The 19,458-nt window shown below is 36.3% G+C and overlaps 1 protein-coding gene across 15 annotated transcripts in view; it reads left to right on the forward strand.

The window, feature by feature from the left end:
* The window catches only part of LOC135215561 (protein abrupt-like), a 156,774-nt gene that overhangs the window by 26,245 nt on the left and 111,071 nt on the right, over window positions 1–19,458 (forward strand). For all 15 annotated transcript variants that reach the window (XM_064250399.1, XM_064250402.1, XM_064250404.1 and 12 more), the window contains 3 exons: window positions 9,894–10,278; window positions 10,480–10,671; window positions 13,625–13,871. In XM_064250399.1, coding sequence (XP_064106469.1) covers window positions 10,093–10,278; window positions 10,480–10,671; window positions 13,625–13,871 — 625 coding nt within the window. In that variant the 5' untranslated portion in view covers window positions 9,894–10,092. The remainder of the gene's footprint in view (window positions 1–9,893; window positions 10,279–10,479; window positions 10,672–13,624; window positions 13,872–19,458) is intronic.

Genomic DNA, 19,458 nt, shown 5'->3' on the forward strand with positions numbered 1-19,458 from the left:
CTTCGTTTCTGTTCTATCGTTTTGGGTCCTTTTTGTATTTTCAGCGTCCTTTGATCATCGCATAGGGTGCAGTTGGATTCCTTAGAGTGAATAGTCATGCGGTATTGAAATGTGTTGTTTAGTGTGAACTGTTTGCTTCTGAACTCGCGGAAGGATGTGCTGACAAAACCCCTCTCGTTATCTTTTAAACTAATGCGAAGCCAGGAAGTTCTGTTTCCGTGTTTGCAGTAGCTTGATTGCCGCTCAGTTACGGGAATAGATGGGGATACAAAGTAAGTGTAGCACAGGTACAAATTGCAAATAAGAAAATATGTTATCTATAGTATGCATAGTGGAAAATGTTTATTTTATCTATAATAGTTTGCATAATGGAAAATGGTATCTTACTGTAGTATGCATAATGGAAAATATGTTATCTATGGTATGCAAAATATTATCTGTAGTAAGCATAATGGAAAATATGTCATCTAATGTCTGCATAATGGTGGATATTTACAATTTATAACTTTACAGACGTTGACGAAATGAAATATCTGCTAGAGTAAAATGTGAAAGTTGAAAGTACACCAGATGAAATGAACGAAAAACGCAGAACTTTATGCATGAAGGCATTTTAGGGCTCTCGGGAAGGCGAAATTCAGATAACGTCGGGTAGAGAAGGCAAAATCCAGGAAGCCTCAGAGCATATAAAAGAAATGAGTGGGATTAGAGTACTCTTAACAAGCTTGATATTGTAGTTAAGGAAAGAGCTTTGGTTGTTTTTCTTTATCATGTTTTTTTTTATTAATTTATTTAGTTTTGTGAAAAGGACAAACTGTAGATAATCTCTCTCTAGGACCACAGTATATTTAGGCCAAAAATTTCTCTCTCTCTCTCTCTCTCTCTCTCTCTCTCTCTCTCTCTCTCTCTCTCTCTCTCTCTCTCTCTCTCTGTGTGTGTGTTGCAGGATGAAATGTAAATTGCATAACTGACATTTGTGTGGTGGCTAATGCTGTCTGAGTATGTGACATTTGTCTGGAAACATTTCTAGGTGGCTTATCGTGGCCGGTGGCGTGGCATGTCTGGGCGTAAATAAATAATAAACCAGAAGTACGGTACAGTCTGGAGTAGCAGAGCAGTTTGCACTTTTTATGAACGTCGCTGCATTATTTCTGTCGCATTTTATAGTTCAGCTTTCTTCTCTTCCCTTCTCTGCTCCTCTCCTTTCTCGTCTGCTGACTGTTTAAATTTCAGTTTTTTCAGTGTTCGTTTGGAGACGCCCCCAATCTTGGCTCAGCGGGCTATGTTATTTTTTTCTTTGTGCACCTCACGGCACTATAGGCACCTCATTAAAGGTTCTTTGTAGCGTCCTCCTTCGGCCCCTAGCTGCAACCTTTTTCGTTCCTTTTGCTGTGTTTACCTCCATTCATATGATCTCCCTTCCATCTTACTATCCACCCTCTCCTAACAATTGTTTCATAGTGCAACTGCAAGGTTTTTCCTCCTGTTACATCTTTCAGACGTACCTACTCTCAATTTCCTTTCCAGCCCTGAATGATGTCCTACTTTACTTTTACTTTTAGGGGTTTATTTCTCGCCCTCCATCAGACACTAAGAGTCTGTTCTAGGTCCCAGTGCTTGGCCTTTGGCCCAACCTCGATGTTTTTCTTGTTATTGTTATTTTTTTCTCACTCCTTGCATCATAAGAATTGAGTGAAAATATCGTGGGTGAATAAAGGCTCGTTCGTGGAATTTTTATAGTTGTTAACCGAACATTTGTATAGTCTTGGAAGGTTTAACGGGTGTTCAGAACCGTTTGTGTCAAGATGTACCTCTCTCTCTCTCTCTCTCTCTCTCTCTCATTGTTCCTAAATATTTGGAAGATTCACCCGAGTGAACTAGTCTCCATGTTATTTCAGCCTTTTATTGTAACATAGTAACATAGTGCGTCCTCATTAATTGTGATTTTCTTAGATCTAATTTGAGTCCCTTTTGGATATATATACGATGCGTCCTGTTAAGCAATCTGCACGCTTAGTAAGTCTTGTCGCAGGTGTTACACAGCATCACCGGCATATTCGTAATATGTCAAACTCCTATCGTTACCCCAATCTAAACCACCTCTTCCGCCCAGACCTCTTTCAGTCCTTTTATTGTACCTCTGTTCATATTTTCTTTCTTCCGTCTTATTTTCCTCAACCATCTGCTAACAATTGATTCATAGTGCAACTGCTGCGAGGTTTTTCTTCTGTTGCACTTGTAAAACTCTCTCACTGTCAGTTTACCTTCTAGCGCTGAACGACCTCATAAGTCCGTTGATAATCTCAATTCACGGGAATCCCATTATGACCCAGGACCTTCGATATGTACCTAACACAAATAGATATTTGACCTGCGCAACTCCTGCCGTTTCAAAAACTAATTTGTAAATCTTGACGCTGTCGGCACAAATCCCTTTGAACACTAGCTAGGACGGTAGACAAAGCTAGCGGAAATACTTATTCATATCGTGTCCCATTTTCTGCAAAGAATCTTTCCCAACATAAGTCACTTTGTTCACCAGGACATGTCATCACTAGCGCGAAGGATTTTTCAAGAAACCGGCCTAATTCATTTCCTTCTTAGGGGATCGATTTGGGGCACTCTTTGCCCTCATGGTTGGTCACCATTGGACCACGGGGATCATTGCCAGTGTATTTTGTGAGTGTTTCACTTGCGATGGTCCTGTTCTTAGCCTGGCTGTGCCGATGCCCCCAGTGTTGGTATCACTTCGGTGGCATTTATCGAGTCGTGTAAATGAAGAATCTTGGTCGGATACCACGACTTGTGCATGCATGTGGCGAATGAACTTGTAATACGTGTCTGTCTCTATCTTCACGTCCGCCTCCATAACTATGCTTAGGAGCTTGTATTCTGTCATCGTATTTCTGTGCCGTGTATGCGGGAGTTGCGAGATTCGTCAGTACAGACAGGGCTCCCTCCGATGTATTTTTGGCCGGTGGGGAGGCTTCATCACACGGAAGTGTTTTGCCCTTCATTCTCGCCATTCAATTTCCTTATGGATATTTAGAACCGTAAGTTGCCACACTTGCTTAATTATGTACGTCAAGTTTTTAATATCATCACTACTTGAAGCGATAGTGTAATTAGACTGTATACTCCATTCAAGACACACAAGAGCTCTCTCGTACAAACGTGCCTCACGTGGTGCACTGTAGACACTGTCTACACCCATTTTAACCCTTACCTCTGTTACCACTTCCTTTCTTCCATCTTGCTATCCACCAGTCTAGCTCCATTTTTTCACCTTTCATAGCGCTGAATGGCTGAAAGCTCTTTAATACATGGCTTTACAGGCCAATTTTCGACATCAGTCAATCAAATCAACCAAATTTTCTTAAGTCATTCACCCAGGATTACCAAATGTTCCCACATCAACCAACCCGCTAGATCAGCCCAATTGTCTTAAACCAGTCAGTTGAGCCAGTCAGGTTGTCCCAAAGCAGTCAGATCAGCCAGATTTTCGTAAACCAGTCAGTCGATCTAATTGGCTAAATTTTCTTCAGTCATTCCGTCAACCAAATTTTGATAAATCAGTCAACCAGGTCAGCCAGATTTCAATACATCGGTCAGTCAACCAGGTCATCCAAATTTTGATAAATCATTCAGTAAACCAGGTCATCCAAATGAAGTCAGTCAGATCAACCAAGTTTCCTTAAATCAACCAGTCAGTCAAATCCATCTCGTAGAAGCGATGAATGAGGAGGAGCACTGCGCTCTTGGAGGAAGGTATAGTTGTGGTGACTTTGAGTGTGAAGCCCAAATTAAAGGCTGGAAGTCATAGGAATTTTACACCGAAGTCTCTCGACTTTGAACGAGTTATTGGCAATTTCACAGCTGTCTCTTTCTTCTCGCTGTTCTCTCTGACCTTTTTAAAGCCGACCGTACTAGAACACAAGCTGTGGCTACTTGTCGGCACTTTCTTCTTTTTTTCCGTCAGCGATGGTAGCCTTACGAATTTGTTTCTAGTTTTCATTTCCGTAATTTAAACGTTTTCCATCCTTTTTTAATAGACAGGTTTCTTTTTTCACACACACACACACACACACACACACACACACACACACACACACACACATATATATATATATATACTATATTATATATATAGATATATATATTATATATATATAATCTATATATATGTGTGTGTGTGTATATATATATATATATATATATATATACGTATACTTTAAATATATATATATATATATATATATATATATATATATATATATGAAAGTTTCGTTTCAATTTTTTGTTTTCATTGTGCACAAAACGAATGACTTAGGAAATAATTTTGTTCTTTCCCCTGCTGCCTCTTTTGTCGCCTTTTATTTCTATTTCTATTGTCTTTTTGTTGCAGTTTCCTTGTTGTAATACTGAAAATGTTGTTTCGCCTTTAAAAAACAACTGTTTGACACTGGAACTGAGACACATGCTTGGAGAGAGAGAGAGAGAGAGAGAGAGAGAAGAGAGGAAGTCGGAAAAAAAGTAGAGAAGATGAAGAAGAGAAATTCAAGGGAGTGCGGAGAGAGAGAGAGAGAGAGAGAGAGAGAGACCTGGTTCCTTGGTGAGTGACATGTCGGTGGGAAGGGAGGGAGGGAGCGAGTGAGAGGAGGGAGGGAGATAGGGAGAAGTGGAGGGTTTTGGGGAGGGGAAACAGCTGATCTAGAATACGCCTACGCTACCTAATCAATAGTTCCGCCTCTGCCGGCCACCAGTAAATAGCTCTTGGAAATGTGCGTGTGTGTGTTTGTGTGTTGTTGGTTGAAGTTAACCTTGTTAATTATGTCTTGATATGTTAATGTGATCGTTTACTTTCTCTCTCCACATTATATATAAATGTTTTTGTATGTTTATTGCTGCACAGTAATACTGGATGGAGAATGTACGAAATTTTTGTATTTCCCTTTATTGATAGATCCTAGTCTTGTAGTTTTGTAGAAGTGTTTATCGGTTATTATGGTTTGGTGATATGAACACTTGCTTCACACACAGATATATATATATATTATATATTATATCTATATAGATATATGTATATATATTATATATCATATGAAATTTTGCATGACCCTTTCACGTTTGACGCATTGTGATAATCCCGTCAATCAGTCAGTCATTGCAGGACCTCCCTGCTGCCGGCGGGGGAGTAGGTATACATCAGTCGAAGTAGTAGTGACTTACTCATGAGCGGTGTGGCATTTTCAGCTCGGAGTCTTGACATTTCGTGTCCGTGTCCTTGAGATCGATCGGTGGGGTGGTCCTTCGACCTTGATACTTGTATAAGTCTCTCTCTCTCTCTCTCTCTCTCTCTTCTGGTCATCTGTTTTCGGCAGATTTATTTGTCTCGATTCCTCTGCTTTTATTGATGGCTGTTTGAAATGGTCTTTTGATTTTCATTCATTGTTTGGCGCAGAGCAGTTGCCGTAGGAATGGGTGACGTCACATGTAATGTAGACGTACATGTGTGTGTGCGTGTATGTATGTGAATAAGAGAGAGAGAGAGAGAGAGAGAGGTGAAGAAGGAAGAGAAGGAGCAGAGGAAGAGTAGTGTAGTAAGAAGGTCTACTGTCGTAAGGGGTTTTTTTTTTTTTTTTTTTTTTTTTTTTTTTTTTTTTTTTTTTACGTAGGTAGTTTACCCATTTGTTCAGCACTTCGTTTGAAAGTGGAAGTGATTCTCTCTCTCTCTCTCTCTCTCTCTCTCTCTCTCCTCTCTCCTCTCTCTCTCTCTCTCTCTCAGTTCTCGTTAATCCCTGTTTTTTCTTTGTTTCGTCGTCAGTCTCATATCTTTAGAGTCCTCGTTTTTTATTATTTCTTAAATACTCTAGACGTTTCCTAAATTTGAATGACTGTTCATCGCCGCCCCCTGGGTACCTGTGTGTTGGTATAATACGTGTGTTGGTGTAATCACCACTGGTTGTAATGAAGTCCATTTGGCGCATTACACCAGATGCGGCAGACACCTCGTCCTCCGTGCCTGGTAGGTGGTATTGCGTAATAGTTCACGTCACACAAGAATTGGCAAGCGATGCTACGGTGGATGTCGTTTGGGGACTTTTACACGTTCATTCATATAAGTTTTTCTCCGTTACTATACGGATGTTTCCTAATGCCTTATGTTGAAGTCAACTTTATTATAGTAAGAAACTACTTCAGTGTAGGCTACGTGCTCGTTGACTTCTCAATACCAGCTTCTGAGAGGTCGTCTCAATTATGTAAAGCCTTCTTAAGTTTTCAAGACCTTTAAAGCAGCAACAGCCGCAGCCCGGCTAAGACGACTAACATTCTGAAGCTGTTACTCAGTTAGCAACAGTCCCATAACGACTCGCAACCTCTTTTATCAGGCACTGACGGCCACCAGCCATCATCCTGAATGCATTCAGTCGACCAATCGCTAAATACATACACGCGCGTTATTGGTTATCCCTCGTTTGTGGCGACTTGCTTTGGCTGGTGAATGGTTGAAGATGAGCAGATTGGCGTCTGTGTAGGGAAAAGGAGACAAAAGAACCGGGGTTGAGTTCAAGTGAGGTCACTACTATTCATGTTGAGGGGTTTGGGATATTGCATTTTATCTTCTCTCTCTCACATATATACATCTTATAATTTGATTTATATTCACGCTTATATATATATATATATATATATATATATATATATATATATATATATATATATATATATATCAGCACACACACACACACACACACACACACACACACACACACACACCACACACACAAGCAACATGAGTCTAAAGCAAACGCCAGTCAGCAATACAATTAGGTATTTATTATTTGTTAGAAACGTTTTGTTTTACTTACACACATCATCGGTCTGTAAGAAATGAAAATAAAAAATTAATTACTCAAAACATACAGGCTAAATTAAAAACAGTAATTACAGTCTTAAAAACAATGCAAAAGAAGAAAAACTAACAGATAACCTGATTTTATGAAAGGAAAAGGCAAAATAAGACCACATACTCACACATGCCAAGTGCAAAGGAGAAGACATGTTGGTGTTGGTGTTTAGGTAGGGTGTGTATATATATATATATGTATAATATATATATATATATATATATATTATATATATATATGTGTGTGTGTGTGTGTGTGTGTATATATATATATATATATATATATATATATATATATATATATATATATTATATATATATATATTTATATATATATATATATATATATATATATATATATATACACACACTTTTTTTCTCTCAAGTTTTTAATGTAAAGTAGCAGATGTTGTGCTATTTAAGAACTTGATTGGCAGGACAAAACAGTTTGCAGAAATGTAGAAAAGTTAACTTTTACAACACTGAAAAATAATGTTAATTATATTGCTTGTACTTGTAAGAATAGGATGTTGATGCAAGTTCTTCAGATTACTGAATACATACATAAAAAGTTCTCTTATATATCCATTATTTTCCAAATACGTCCTATGAAAAATATTGAGTTTGTAGTCTCAAGTGTAGTCAAAATTTTCATGATTTCAAGAAACCAATCTAACATCCTTATGATAAGGCTTTACTTTGGAAAAAATATTTGCAGTACTAGTGTCCTGTACATTGTATTACCCTCCTTAATTTACTCCATTGCCATTACTGTACTTGTAGATAAACCTACACTGGTTAAATTTTAATATGGATGGATTGTAACAGTTATTGGATAAGAAACAAATAGGGCCAAATGAATTTTAAGGTACTGCAGTAAATTTTTAATTTTGCTTATAGTGATAACTAATAATTTTGATAAATATTTTACAGTTTAACATCACAGCCTGCAAAAATGGTTGGTGATGTTTCAAATTGTATCATCAGTTTGTAAAGTAGATCTTTGATAAAGAACTTGTAGCTGTAATTTGCTCTTATTTAACATTATTTCAAGGGAAAACATGTTTCCAACTGATTAGACAACAAGAAGGCTATTTTTTATAAGCTGAATTATTGTGGAAGATGATAGCTTATCACTTGCCAAGTTAACTTTATTATCTTATTTTATTCACAAATTTCCCAGGTTGATGCTAGTTCTTAAAACATTCAAATCTTGGTTTGATAATTCTGGACCACATGAGTGTTGAAGGTAGATCAGCATTTAACTTTTATAGGACGATTATCACTTGCTTTTACGTATGTTGTATTCATAATGGCCAGAAATTTAAAGTTTTGTAGCTTTGGATGTACAGTGCAGTGCTGTTATTTAATTGAGTGAACTTAAAGAGAGAGACTCTAGCAGCAAATTGGCTTGCTGTTTGTTGTTGAGAAATTCAAAGTACCTTTTACTGCATCTTGGTAGGCATTACTTACATAAACTTTAATCTCATTAAAAAGCATTCATATAATGCAGTTCCAGGTCTATGTTCTTGTAAAGAATTTTCAGCACTAGATATACAAAACTGTAATTTTGGGGAATTCGTAGATCTTGTAAGGTAATAGTGTATTGCATGATGTCAATATAAGCCAAAATAAATTAAGTTTACGGTATAGGTTGTGTATTTTTATATTTTTAAATTTCTCTTTATTTTCAAAACCTAGTATTTGAGAAATACATATTAAGAATATATATAAAATTGGGCCAATCATGTCATAAGATCCATTGTAGATAATAGTTAACTTTTATTTTATTGTTCATATCACACACCAGTTTTAGCTTCGTCTTAAAGGTGAGGCCTTGCATTGGCTACATGCCTTAAAGGGGATGCCCCAGCAAGGTAATCTGAAATTGATGGAGATTCAGATGGCTGTTAGGTGGTGGTGATGCCATTGTTGAACACTTCGGACGTCAATAACCCCATTGTTCTCCATAATTCTAAAGCTTAAACTTTACACTTGAAATGTCATGATAACTATTCTGTTCTATGTTTATAGTGATAGGAAGCTGTTTGATGTTATAAAATCATCCCTACTCCTGTTATGATGATATATAAGGTTTTTCATTAATAGATAGAAACACAGTCACTGGTGTATAGTTCTGTTAACTGAAAACACGAGTTAGGTGCTTTGATCCAGTCTCATTTATTAATAAATATAAATTTTTAAGTGTGACATTTAATTCAGTTTTTCTGGGGAAACTATTTATCTTTTGCTGTTTATTTAATGGAGTACAGCTTATTTTGATGATGACAATAGTATATTGTGGACATAAAATTGAGCAAGTGCTGTTGAAGATGAAGGTAGGGCAAAATCTCATTAGCAGACATGATTGAAATTAGAAGAACCATTGTCAACATTAGACTAAGGTTAATGAGGTGAGATATTTGTTTGTAAATGTAGTGCACCTTTAACTGTGTTAAGTGTTTAAATGTTCAGGCTTCCATAAAATGCTCCATTTTCATCATAAAAGAGAAGTTTATTTTACACAGTGAGATGCCTTAAAAACTGTTCTACAGTTTTTTTTAAACTTTCATGTTATGAAACACATAAAAGAATTGTAAAAAATCTATACAGTTTTTTAATGTTTCATATTTTGAAACAAAAAAGATTTTAACACATAAAAGAATTGTAGTAAAGAATTTTAACCAAAGGTACGGCTTACTATTGGTTAAAATTCTAGGCCTTGAATTTTTTTTTTTTTAAAGTTAGCATCCCAATAAAAATGACTGACACCAGTAGAATATAGTCTGGTTTTGTAGTGAATGGGACACTACTTTAGATGTTAGTGTACAGTAACTAGGCAGACACTTTAGTACTATATACAGTTCTTGATTCTCTATCGCTCATTCAGAAAAGACAGTATTGTAACTTTTATTAAGAATCCTCTGTAATAACATAGAAGCCAGGAAGTCATTCTGATCTCTGCTTAATTTTGTACTATTTGCAGGTGTGTGGGTGGTGGTGCCATATAGGCAGCGTCCAGCAGCAGGACGGCGGGCAGGCAGCAGCAGGTGGCAGTAGGTGGAGCAGCAGCAGTAGGGGGAGGTGGAGGGGAGGAGGAGAAGGAGGGGAGACGGATGACGGTGTTGGCATTCAGGAAACTTCCAACTTCAGGACTTCAGCGACACCACAACAGCTAGGACAACATGGGGTCAGAACAGCATTATTCATTACGTTGGAATGACTACACAGTCAAAATTGTTACAGCATTTCAGTCACTGAGGGACGAGGAGGATTTTGTTGATGTTACTGTGGCCTGTGATGGTCACTCCTACTCGGCCCACAAGATGGTGCTTTCTGCGTGCTCTCCATATTTCCGGGCTCTTCTTAGGGTATGAGATCATTCATTGTCTAACTGTTTCTTGCATTTTTAGATTTGCAAATGAAGACATTTTTTTATGTGCATATGATTTATTAAGTTATGTGGAGCAATTAATTATGAATAAAATGTTCAGTTTGGCAGTTAATCTAAAACCTTAGAAATTTGTTGTTATAATTTTTGCATATTATTTATTCTTTTGTTTTCATAACAGGCCAACCCGTGCCAGCACCCCATAGTTATCCTAAAAGATGTGGGTCATGTAGAACTAGAAAGACTACTTGAATTTATGTACAACGGTGAAGTTAGCATCGCTCAAGACCAGCTGGCAGCCTTCCTCAGAACTGCAGAAAATCTAAAGATCCGTGGACTCGCAGGCTCTTCAGATGATATGGATCAATTAGGAGTAAGGATCATTTTACATTAAGATTGCTTTTATCGTATGCCATTAAGATTTTACTTAATAGATTTTATTTTTCCTTACAATGAAGTTTTATCTTTAGTCTTACATCTGACTTGTGATGTGGTTTAACAAGATGTTGAACCAATGATACCAATTGCTTAAACGTTTGTACAAAGTGCAAACTGAGTCTAAAATATTTTTAGTGAATTCTAAAGTTTATATTGATTTTAGGTATGATTGTACTTAAACTTATGAAAAACCTGGGATCACCTTAGTTGGTGACATTTATTGACACCTGTTTAGTGAGGCTGTCATGCCTTTCCACCATGTGTCAGATTTTGCTTTTACATGACTTGTTTGTTCATGTTTCGTCTTATATTTGTCAGTTCCCTTTCTCCTCTTTACTATCTTCCTCAATGAAATATATTTCTATATTGATGCCAGTCTCTGGTACCATCTCCAATCCAAATTTGATGTTTGGTGAAATGAATGAAAAAGTCCTCTGTTTTGTTTTGTAACTTTTCATCCACACAAAAGTTTAGAATTGTTTGTTTGAAGGCTGACCTCTTGATTAAAGTCTTTTATTATTGTAAGTCGTTTGTATATTTACCTTAAAATTATTTAGCCTTACAGTATTTTTATCTTAAGTCATAATTTCAACTATATTCAGTTTATTAATTTTCTTAGTGAATCAAAGACTTCTGAGTGGCCTCTCCCAAGTTCTGCATTCCTATTGCACAGACATGAGGTTCTGCCAAAACGTAAATTTTCATGTCCTTATTTCTGTTCTTTTTTTGAAGTGATATAAATATTTATTTGTTAAAGGCCTCCTGATGATCTGAGGAAATTCTTAATAGATTTTGTGTTGGCATAAGTTCTTTATGAGTTATTTGGGCTTTCTGTGCAGGTCTTTCCATTTGTTTTTCCGAGGACTCTTGTCCAATTTACCAGACATTGAAATTTCAACTACCAGGCTGTAATGACAGCTTCATGAATTTCTTGGCTTTTTCTGTTTTTTTTTAGACTTCCAAGTGATGATTGAAGATGTTTTTTAGTTGCTTCGTCTGGTTTGAAAACAAATGAAGACGACAAAATCCGTAACTGTTACTCACAGCTTCAAGCTCAGTTTCTTGTAGACAGGTCATTTGGAGTAAGAAGTATGTTACTCTTAATGTTGGAATCTAAATATCATATGCCACTATTTACCAAGGCTTCTGAAATTATTTTTTCAGTCTTTCATTGTAATTTTAATAGTGTATTACCCTTTTGGTTTTCTGTCTTCTAAATTTATGATTGGAAAATTTGGATAGCTTTATCAGGAGCCTGTAATTAGGGCAGGTATAGAATGTAAACCAACTCTTGTGTTTCCTGTATTAAAGGGTTGATAGCTCTGAACTGTGTTCTTATTCATTGCTGTGATCTTGACTTGGATTGTTGTGTGATTATTGCAATTTCTGTAAATAAACTAATAATGCATACTAAAGAAACTAATGTCACTAAATTATTGAAGCGCATTTTTAATACTAGACCCTTATTTTTTTGGCAAGTTAACCAACAGTAAATCTCATGTTTAGAAAATTATGAAATGGAAATTTTATTGTTAAAGGATAAATTCATTGGGCCAGCTTTGCGAGAGAGAATTATTTGAATTTGTTGGGCTGGTTGAATTAATAAATGATGATGATAAGTAAAAATAAGTGTCATATGTCCCTAGTGTTCAGCTAAGTACCACAAATTCCTACTCTCCTATTTCAGCTATGTAAATTATTTTTCTGTTATCACATTTTCATAAATAGTTTTATCAAAGTTTAATATATTGTAAGTGAATAGTACTTGTCTGTGTATGTGTTACCTTTTTCCATCACTTTTGAAAGATGTAACCATAACATTAGGAAGGGTAGTTAAGGCTCGTAATTCTTAAACTACTTGCTTATGTAGTATATCCTGAGTCTTATTTCTTTTCATAGCCATGGACTTCTATTTTGAAAATATGACCCCTGAATGATGCTGCCATTACTGAAGGATTAATATGTAGATTTTTAAAGTTTTTTTTTTATTTTATCTTTCTGATGATGCTAGGATAATTCTTGGCAGCTTTAACAAACACAGTGATCTGCTCCTATGAACTCTTGAGGATGTTTTAATACAAAGTTTAGGTTTCGGTAATTCAGTTTTTCCTCTCCTTTCTTTGATTGTTCGATTGAATCACTGCAATGTGTACAGTAATCTTATGAGGGGTGGTAGTGAACTGCCTGCCAAGTGGTTTCCACCATGCAGTATGCAGTGCCTCAGTGGCGTGGTCGGTTTGTTGTTGGCCTACCACCTCGGTGTCTGCGAGTTAGATTTTCGGGCATTCCATTTAGGAGTTAGAGATGCGTATTTCTGGTGATAGAAGTTCACTCTCGACGTGGTTCGGAAGTCATGTAAAGCCGTTGGATCCGTTGCTGAATAACCACTGGTTCCATGCCTTGTAAAAATACCATACAAACATAAAAAAACCATGCAATATGCCATAAAAGATGGTGAATATTTAGCCTAATGAAAGACCAGAGGTTATCAAACAACTCTCAACCAATCTGATCCTTGTCTTGTTAGGCATCATATTTCCATATGTAGTATAAATGAATTTGGCTATAGGCTTCATATTGTGGTATTGGTTTCCGGTTGTATCTCAATAACTGTGCCTTACCAAAAAAAAAAAAAAAAAAAAAAAAAAAAAGTGCGAATCTCACATTCTAAAGTAAAGCATTGGAATTGCTTAAAAGAAAGTTTAGATTAGAAATTGCAAGAAAAGTCAGAATTACCCTAATTACATATTGTGAAAAGAATGTTTGAGGTATGTGGTATTGATGATAGTGTGCATATTACTTTATTTGTAAAGTTTAAGGAGAATAGCGGTTATGCATTGTATATTCAATTGGGCATAATTGAGTAAACTTTTTTTTCAATTTTACAGCTGCAGAGACCGGATGTGTCATATAGTTATAGCAGCTGTTCGATAGGAGGAGCTGGAGGGACCTCTGGTCGAAGTAGTCCCTCCGCTGGTTATGCCCCCAGTCAAGGTTCTAAAGATGAGGAAGTCGGGGGTGACGGCAGTGGAGGCTATCATGCCAGAGCTGAGTCACCCCCGAGTAAGAGACGGAAACGACTGAGTGCCCCTGCTGCTGGCCATGCTGACTTGAATACTGAGACTCATAGTTCAGGTAGTACCTGATATTTCTAGTGATCCTAACTAAATGTTTGTGATGGTTTTATTTAATCTGCTATTTTCATTATTTAGTCTTGGTTGCTGCAGTCACTGAAGTTTGGTTATTTTAAATTTGTACCACTGGTTTAAAAAGTACTGTCATTGAAAATGATTATGAAAGAGCCAAGTTCACAAGTATTGGTCTAAATATATTTTTATCCAAACCAAAGTTTTCCTAATACAGTATAGTGTATGGTTATAATATTAGTTGTTTTAATTTCCATTAAAGTTTTTCAGCAACTTTTATTTCCACAAAATTGCAATAAGTCACTTATATTGTGGACGTAGAGAAGACTGTAGTAATACTTAAAATAAATAGGTTAGATAGAAAGAAACAGTACTTAGTAAGCCAGGCTTATCATCCTGATTAATTAGCTTACTAAGACCATTGAATCTGTAAGCTAAGATGAAGGAGTAACTTGCATGTGAACTGTGATTATGATAAAATGTTTGAGCCCTAATAGAAAATTTTAGATACCAGTCTATGTCATAATGTACAAAGTTTTTTTTTGTTTGTGTGGATAGCCAAGTACTTGAGCTATGCTTGCTAATCAGTTAGTCTGAACATTTTTGATTGCATGCATATTTTATTTTTACTTTATAATTCCCTGTTATGATTTTAAATTATTTAGTTTCCAAATTACACTTTATTAAGGCTAAATGTTTAGTTTTACAGTAGTACTGTAATTATGTTTGTGAATGTTTGTCTTGAACATGTTGCTTGTGGATGGAAGGAACTTTGTTTGATTGGGTTTATTGGAATACAGATATGATGAGACAAAAACAGCCGTATCTGTAAGATACTTATGTATTTAAATGTAACTGAAAGGAGGAATTAATGGTGAAATTCAGTTAACTTAATTTTCCTTCATGAAAAGGTCAAAATCATGCAATTGTAATGCACATCTAAATGTGTGTTTTTTTTTTTTTCCTCACTCTTAAAGGAGGTAAAGGAAAAAAGACTGTCAGGAATGTGGCAGGTGGGTACTGTGCGGGTAAATATAATATTCTGTTTGGAACTTAACAGATGTTGCTAAATCCATAATATAAACTGAGGAAAATATTCTAATGCTCATTATGGGGAGGATCATCATGTTGTGGTAGAAATGCGGGTCTTAGAATTGGTAGAACATTGATATATTTCCTAGGAAGATGCTAGAATGTGAAGCAGCTACCTCTGGAACACCCTGGACTTTGAATAGGTATAGATTGGCCAACAAGAAAAAGAGCAGGAGTAACCTGGATGAAGTGAAAATTAATTGGTAGACTTCTGGTATATTAAAATAGTAAATATTAGAACATGAAACTTGTACAAACTGCCTTATTCACAGGTTTGGACAATGACAATGAAAATGGACAATATGTACTTAGAAGAGTTGTGACTACAAAATCCTAAGATTTAGATCTAGGGGTTATGGGAAGGTCACTCTGTAAATAAAACTCTGTGGAAATGTGGTAGTCAATGGCTACAAAACAGATGTAAGTCTTCAGATATTGATGGTTTAGACATGTAATGGAAAGGGATGAGGGCCATTTAGTCAGGAATGTTGAAGACAATGAAATATCCCAAAGGAGGCCAGCAGAATTATGAAGAAAAGACTGATAAGGTCCTGGACAACAAGAAAATTATGGTAGAAAATGAACAGGGCAAAATATGTTAGTCAATGTGTGTTTGACCTCATTAAGGGAAATTCTGATGATAAAACTGGAGTTTTCATGAATAATAGGTGTTGAAATGGAGCAGGCCAAACTTTGAGTGAGATGGGACCTGAAAATTTTTAGGGTAGAGAGCTTACTGTTTTTAGTGAGTGAGTGTTTTAAGGTTTTTTTTTTTTTTATTAGTCTGATGACCTATACAATCTAAAGATCTTGCCTAACAAAGATCCGTTGAGATTATAAAAAGGAAAATTAAGATTTTTGGGGGGTTGAATAATGGAAATAGATGGTTACAGGCAATTATTGGCGGGGGTTCCGTTCTTGTTGGGGTACCGATAAGCAAGCGAAAACCTCCATTAACAGAAACTTGGTGATTTATGGCACTGATAACTAGTTAATGGTGCCCCTGTTAGGTATGTTATGGTGCCATAACTCTATTCTGGCACCTTATAGCGCTGATAACTGGAACTCTGTGTGTTATGGTGCTAAACAAACGCCATAAAACCGGATCGCCATTAACCTAGTCCGCCGATAACCAGGGACTGGCTGTATTAGTGACTGGAATTGGAATCAGGAAGAGAGGTTATTAATGACTAGCAATGGAATCAGCAGGAGAATTCTTATCATAGCTCATCAGAAAAACTGGACAGTTTTCAAGGAAATATAATGTGAGCTAAATTTGGGCACCACCAAAAACTTATTCATTCCAGTTCAGAAGGGTGAGGCTTTGCCTGCAAAACTTCGTTTGAATCTACTTTTGCAGATAACAGTGAGGTGAGCTGGAAGTAAAGATGCTACCATCCTCACCAGTAACTTATTATGAAGGAAGGGTGATGGGGCTGTTAAGAGTACCCCTTGATCCTATTAAAATTTCTGTGGACACTGGTCCAGCTAAGAGAATTTATGGGGAGACTTCATTAGTTGATGGTAACTGCAATTCATTCCTCCCCTTTAAACCTTAAGTAACTCGTCTTTGAAGATGATTAGATAGACTTTACCAAGGACAGATCATAACCACAAGTAGAAGACTTCATTATTTGGGCAGATTTCCCTAACTGAAGCTTCCTTAAGAGGCAGGAAAGGATTATTCTGGCAGATTTCTCTTAACTGAAGCTTCCTTAAGAGGCAGGAAAGGATCTTAAAGGTTATAAATAACTGCAGAGAAAGTCCTACTCTTGAATAGTGAGAAGATCCTTGGCTGATTCATCATCATCATAATTCTCCTCCATTTTGTCATCAATATGTTTAACTTTGCTGTTTTGGAGGGACTGCAGAGAGTATTAAGTTCCAGCAATTATCAGTATTCTGGAGGGTGCTGTTTTGTGCAGGAGAAATAGTTTATCTCCACCTCCTGTTCTTTCAGTATCCACATCTCTGCAAGATTAAGTGAAGGCAAGGCAGCTGTACCCATAGTAGCAAAAGTCAGATGAGAACTCAGTGACAGGCAAAGCATACTGAGTAAAGTGCCAGTGGCTGGCTATAACTGTCCCTATATAGCTCCCTGCATTGCAGAAAACACCTATCAATGTAGGTTATCTAAGTAAGCGTAGGCTGAGATATCTACAATTTATTGATCCTGATGACAGCAGGAGTGCTGACAGACACTTTAGGAGGCAGAGGCAGTGACGTCAAAATTGGTAGTTGGATGGAGCCCATCTGCAATGAAAGCAGATGAGAAAGGCATGGGTGAAGTATCCCATCCATGAGTAAGAAGTCATACGGAATGATTGTCATGATTTGCTGGTTGAGCAAGTGTAATATTTTTTAGCAGGTGAAATGTCATGAACAGTTGTGGTGGCATCACCTTCCATCTTCATACCTTCATAATTTGCCTGGTGAGCGAGAGTAATATTTTTTAGCAGGTGAAGTGTCATGAACAGTTGTGGTGGCATCACCTTCCATCCTCATACATTCCACTTTCATTTTCTCAGCAGAATGATGACCCTGTGACATTATTAAAGGAAGAGGCTTAACACAAGAAGTTATGTACGTTCCTTAACAGACTGCTATGTGGATGAAGCAGAACCATTGATCCACTGACTAATCATGGCACGTCTCACAGTGTAGGAAAAAGCTGGTGCCTGTGGTGCGATGAACTGAGATAATGATTATCCTTGTCCAGTTGGTCTTGAACTCGAGCATACCTTGACAAGTACATGTAGGTCAGAACAAATTAATTTTAAATACAAAACACTAAAGCCAAACTCAAATAAAATGTGCCCTCCAGCCCTTACTTAGTAAAGAACAGTTAATAAAAGAATGAGTAATTTGCAAAAAAAAATAAATAAATAAATAAATAAAAAAACACAAATTTAGGCGTGTTCTCAAGGTTACAGAGAACCACTGGTCATCTTACTCAAGGAAGAATGACTTAAGATTTTAAACTGAATAAAAGAATGGGTAGGCATAAGCATTACCCATGAAAAACTCTGTGATAGCAAATTGTGAATCTTTTTGTCACAAGACAGCCATCCTAGCAGGAAAAATGTAAAACTAAGTTGGAATTTAGTAAGACAGTTAACTTGATGAAAATGGCAGAAATAACCAGAAATCAGAAAGGAAGGGCATTACTGTACTCACATTAATAGGGGAAGATATCTGATGCAATCTCCTAAGTTGCACCAATGAGAATAGACCAAACTCATTTTATAACCCAATTAACATAATGATGGAGTGATGAATAAAAAATTAAGGTACTGCATAACCAGTGTTATTCCTTGGAAGAGTAAATAAGTTTACTAGACAGCATTCATCTACAGTGAGAATAGACAGGACAGGCATGTTCATTGGGGCCTCTCAAACATGACTTGTAACTTGATGTGACGGAATATTTCTATGTCCATGGAGATAAGGCAGCATATGATTAATGAGAATTCTTTCAAACAATTTTACTATTTTAAAGCTGGTGTTGTGTCTAGTATTAACTCTTAATTTTAACTAAGGAGGCAGTCTTTTCATTGATTGTAGGATGAGGGCAGAAAAACACTTTCCCATTTTATGATACCATATAAGAATTTGGATTTTGTAGCTTGATTGATTTTTTTACTGAATATCATTAGTTTGAAGCTTTCATGCTAGTTTCGTGGAACGATTAAACAGTAATCCATTCTGTAAATTTACTGTTTCAAGGTCTTTCTAGTAGTAAATGATTCTTGCTCTTATTAGGTATGCTGAAAAAGGCAATGCTTTTTGTAGGTACAGTGGTACCTCATTTGTCGAACGTTTCTTATGTCAAACTTTCCGTTTTTCGAACAAAATTTTCGAGAAAATTTTGTATAGTTTGTCGAACAAATGCTTTTACTTTGAACTGACTGATTATCTAGTTTATACTTGTATTCGACGGCCTACTGGGTCTTACAAGTTAAACTGTATTCAATTTTTTGTTTTCATTTATAATATATAGGTAGTTTAAGGATAACAATATTTGACAAAATAAATAAAAGTATAAAGCATTTAATATAAAATTAGCATAATAGATGTATAAATGTATAAAATCGTATGTAGCTGCGGTGACGTCACACCCAGCTGACTTAGACTGAACAAGGGAGCGTTGGTATGTTGAAGAGAGAAGAGAGAGTTAAAATATTTCTGTATGTATGTATAAGCAATAACAATTCACGTGAAAAATGAATTTCCCAATAAATTTAACGTAATGATAAAATATGAAAACAATCAAATGCAAAAGGTCTCAATTGAGCCAGTGTTCGGTGCGCCGAGTGAGACTGTCTAGTTGAACAATATTAACAAAATAGTAAATGAAAGAACAAAGCTTTTCACAGAAAAAATTTTGCACTAATGATTAACAAAGTCATTTGTCATTGCGGTGATACACAGCTAACTAGAGGTAGAGGGAGGGAGCATTTATATTTTTGATTAATAATGATCAA

This window comes from Macrobrachium nipponense, chromosome 5, assembly GCF_015104395.2.
Source record: "Macrobrachium nipponense isolate FS-2020 chromosome 5, ASM1510439v2, whole genome shotgun sequence".
Lineage (NCBI taxonomy): Eukaryota > Metazoa > Arthropoda > Malacostraca > Decapoda > Palaemonidae > Macrobrachium > Macrobrachium nipponense.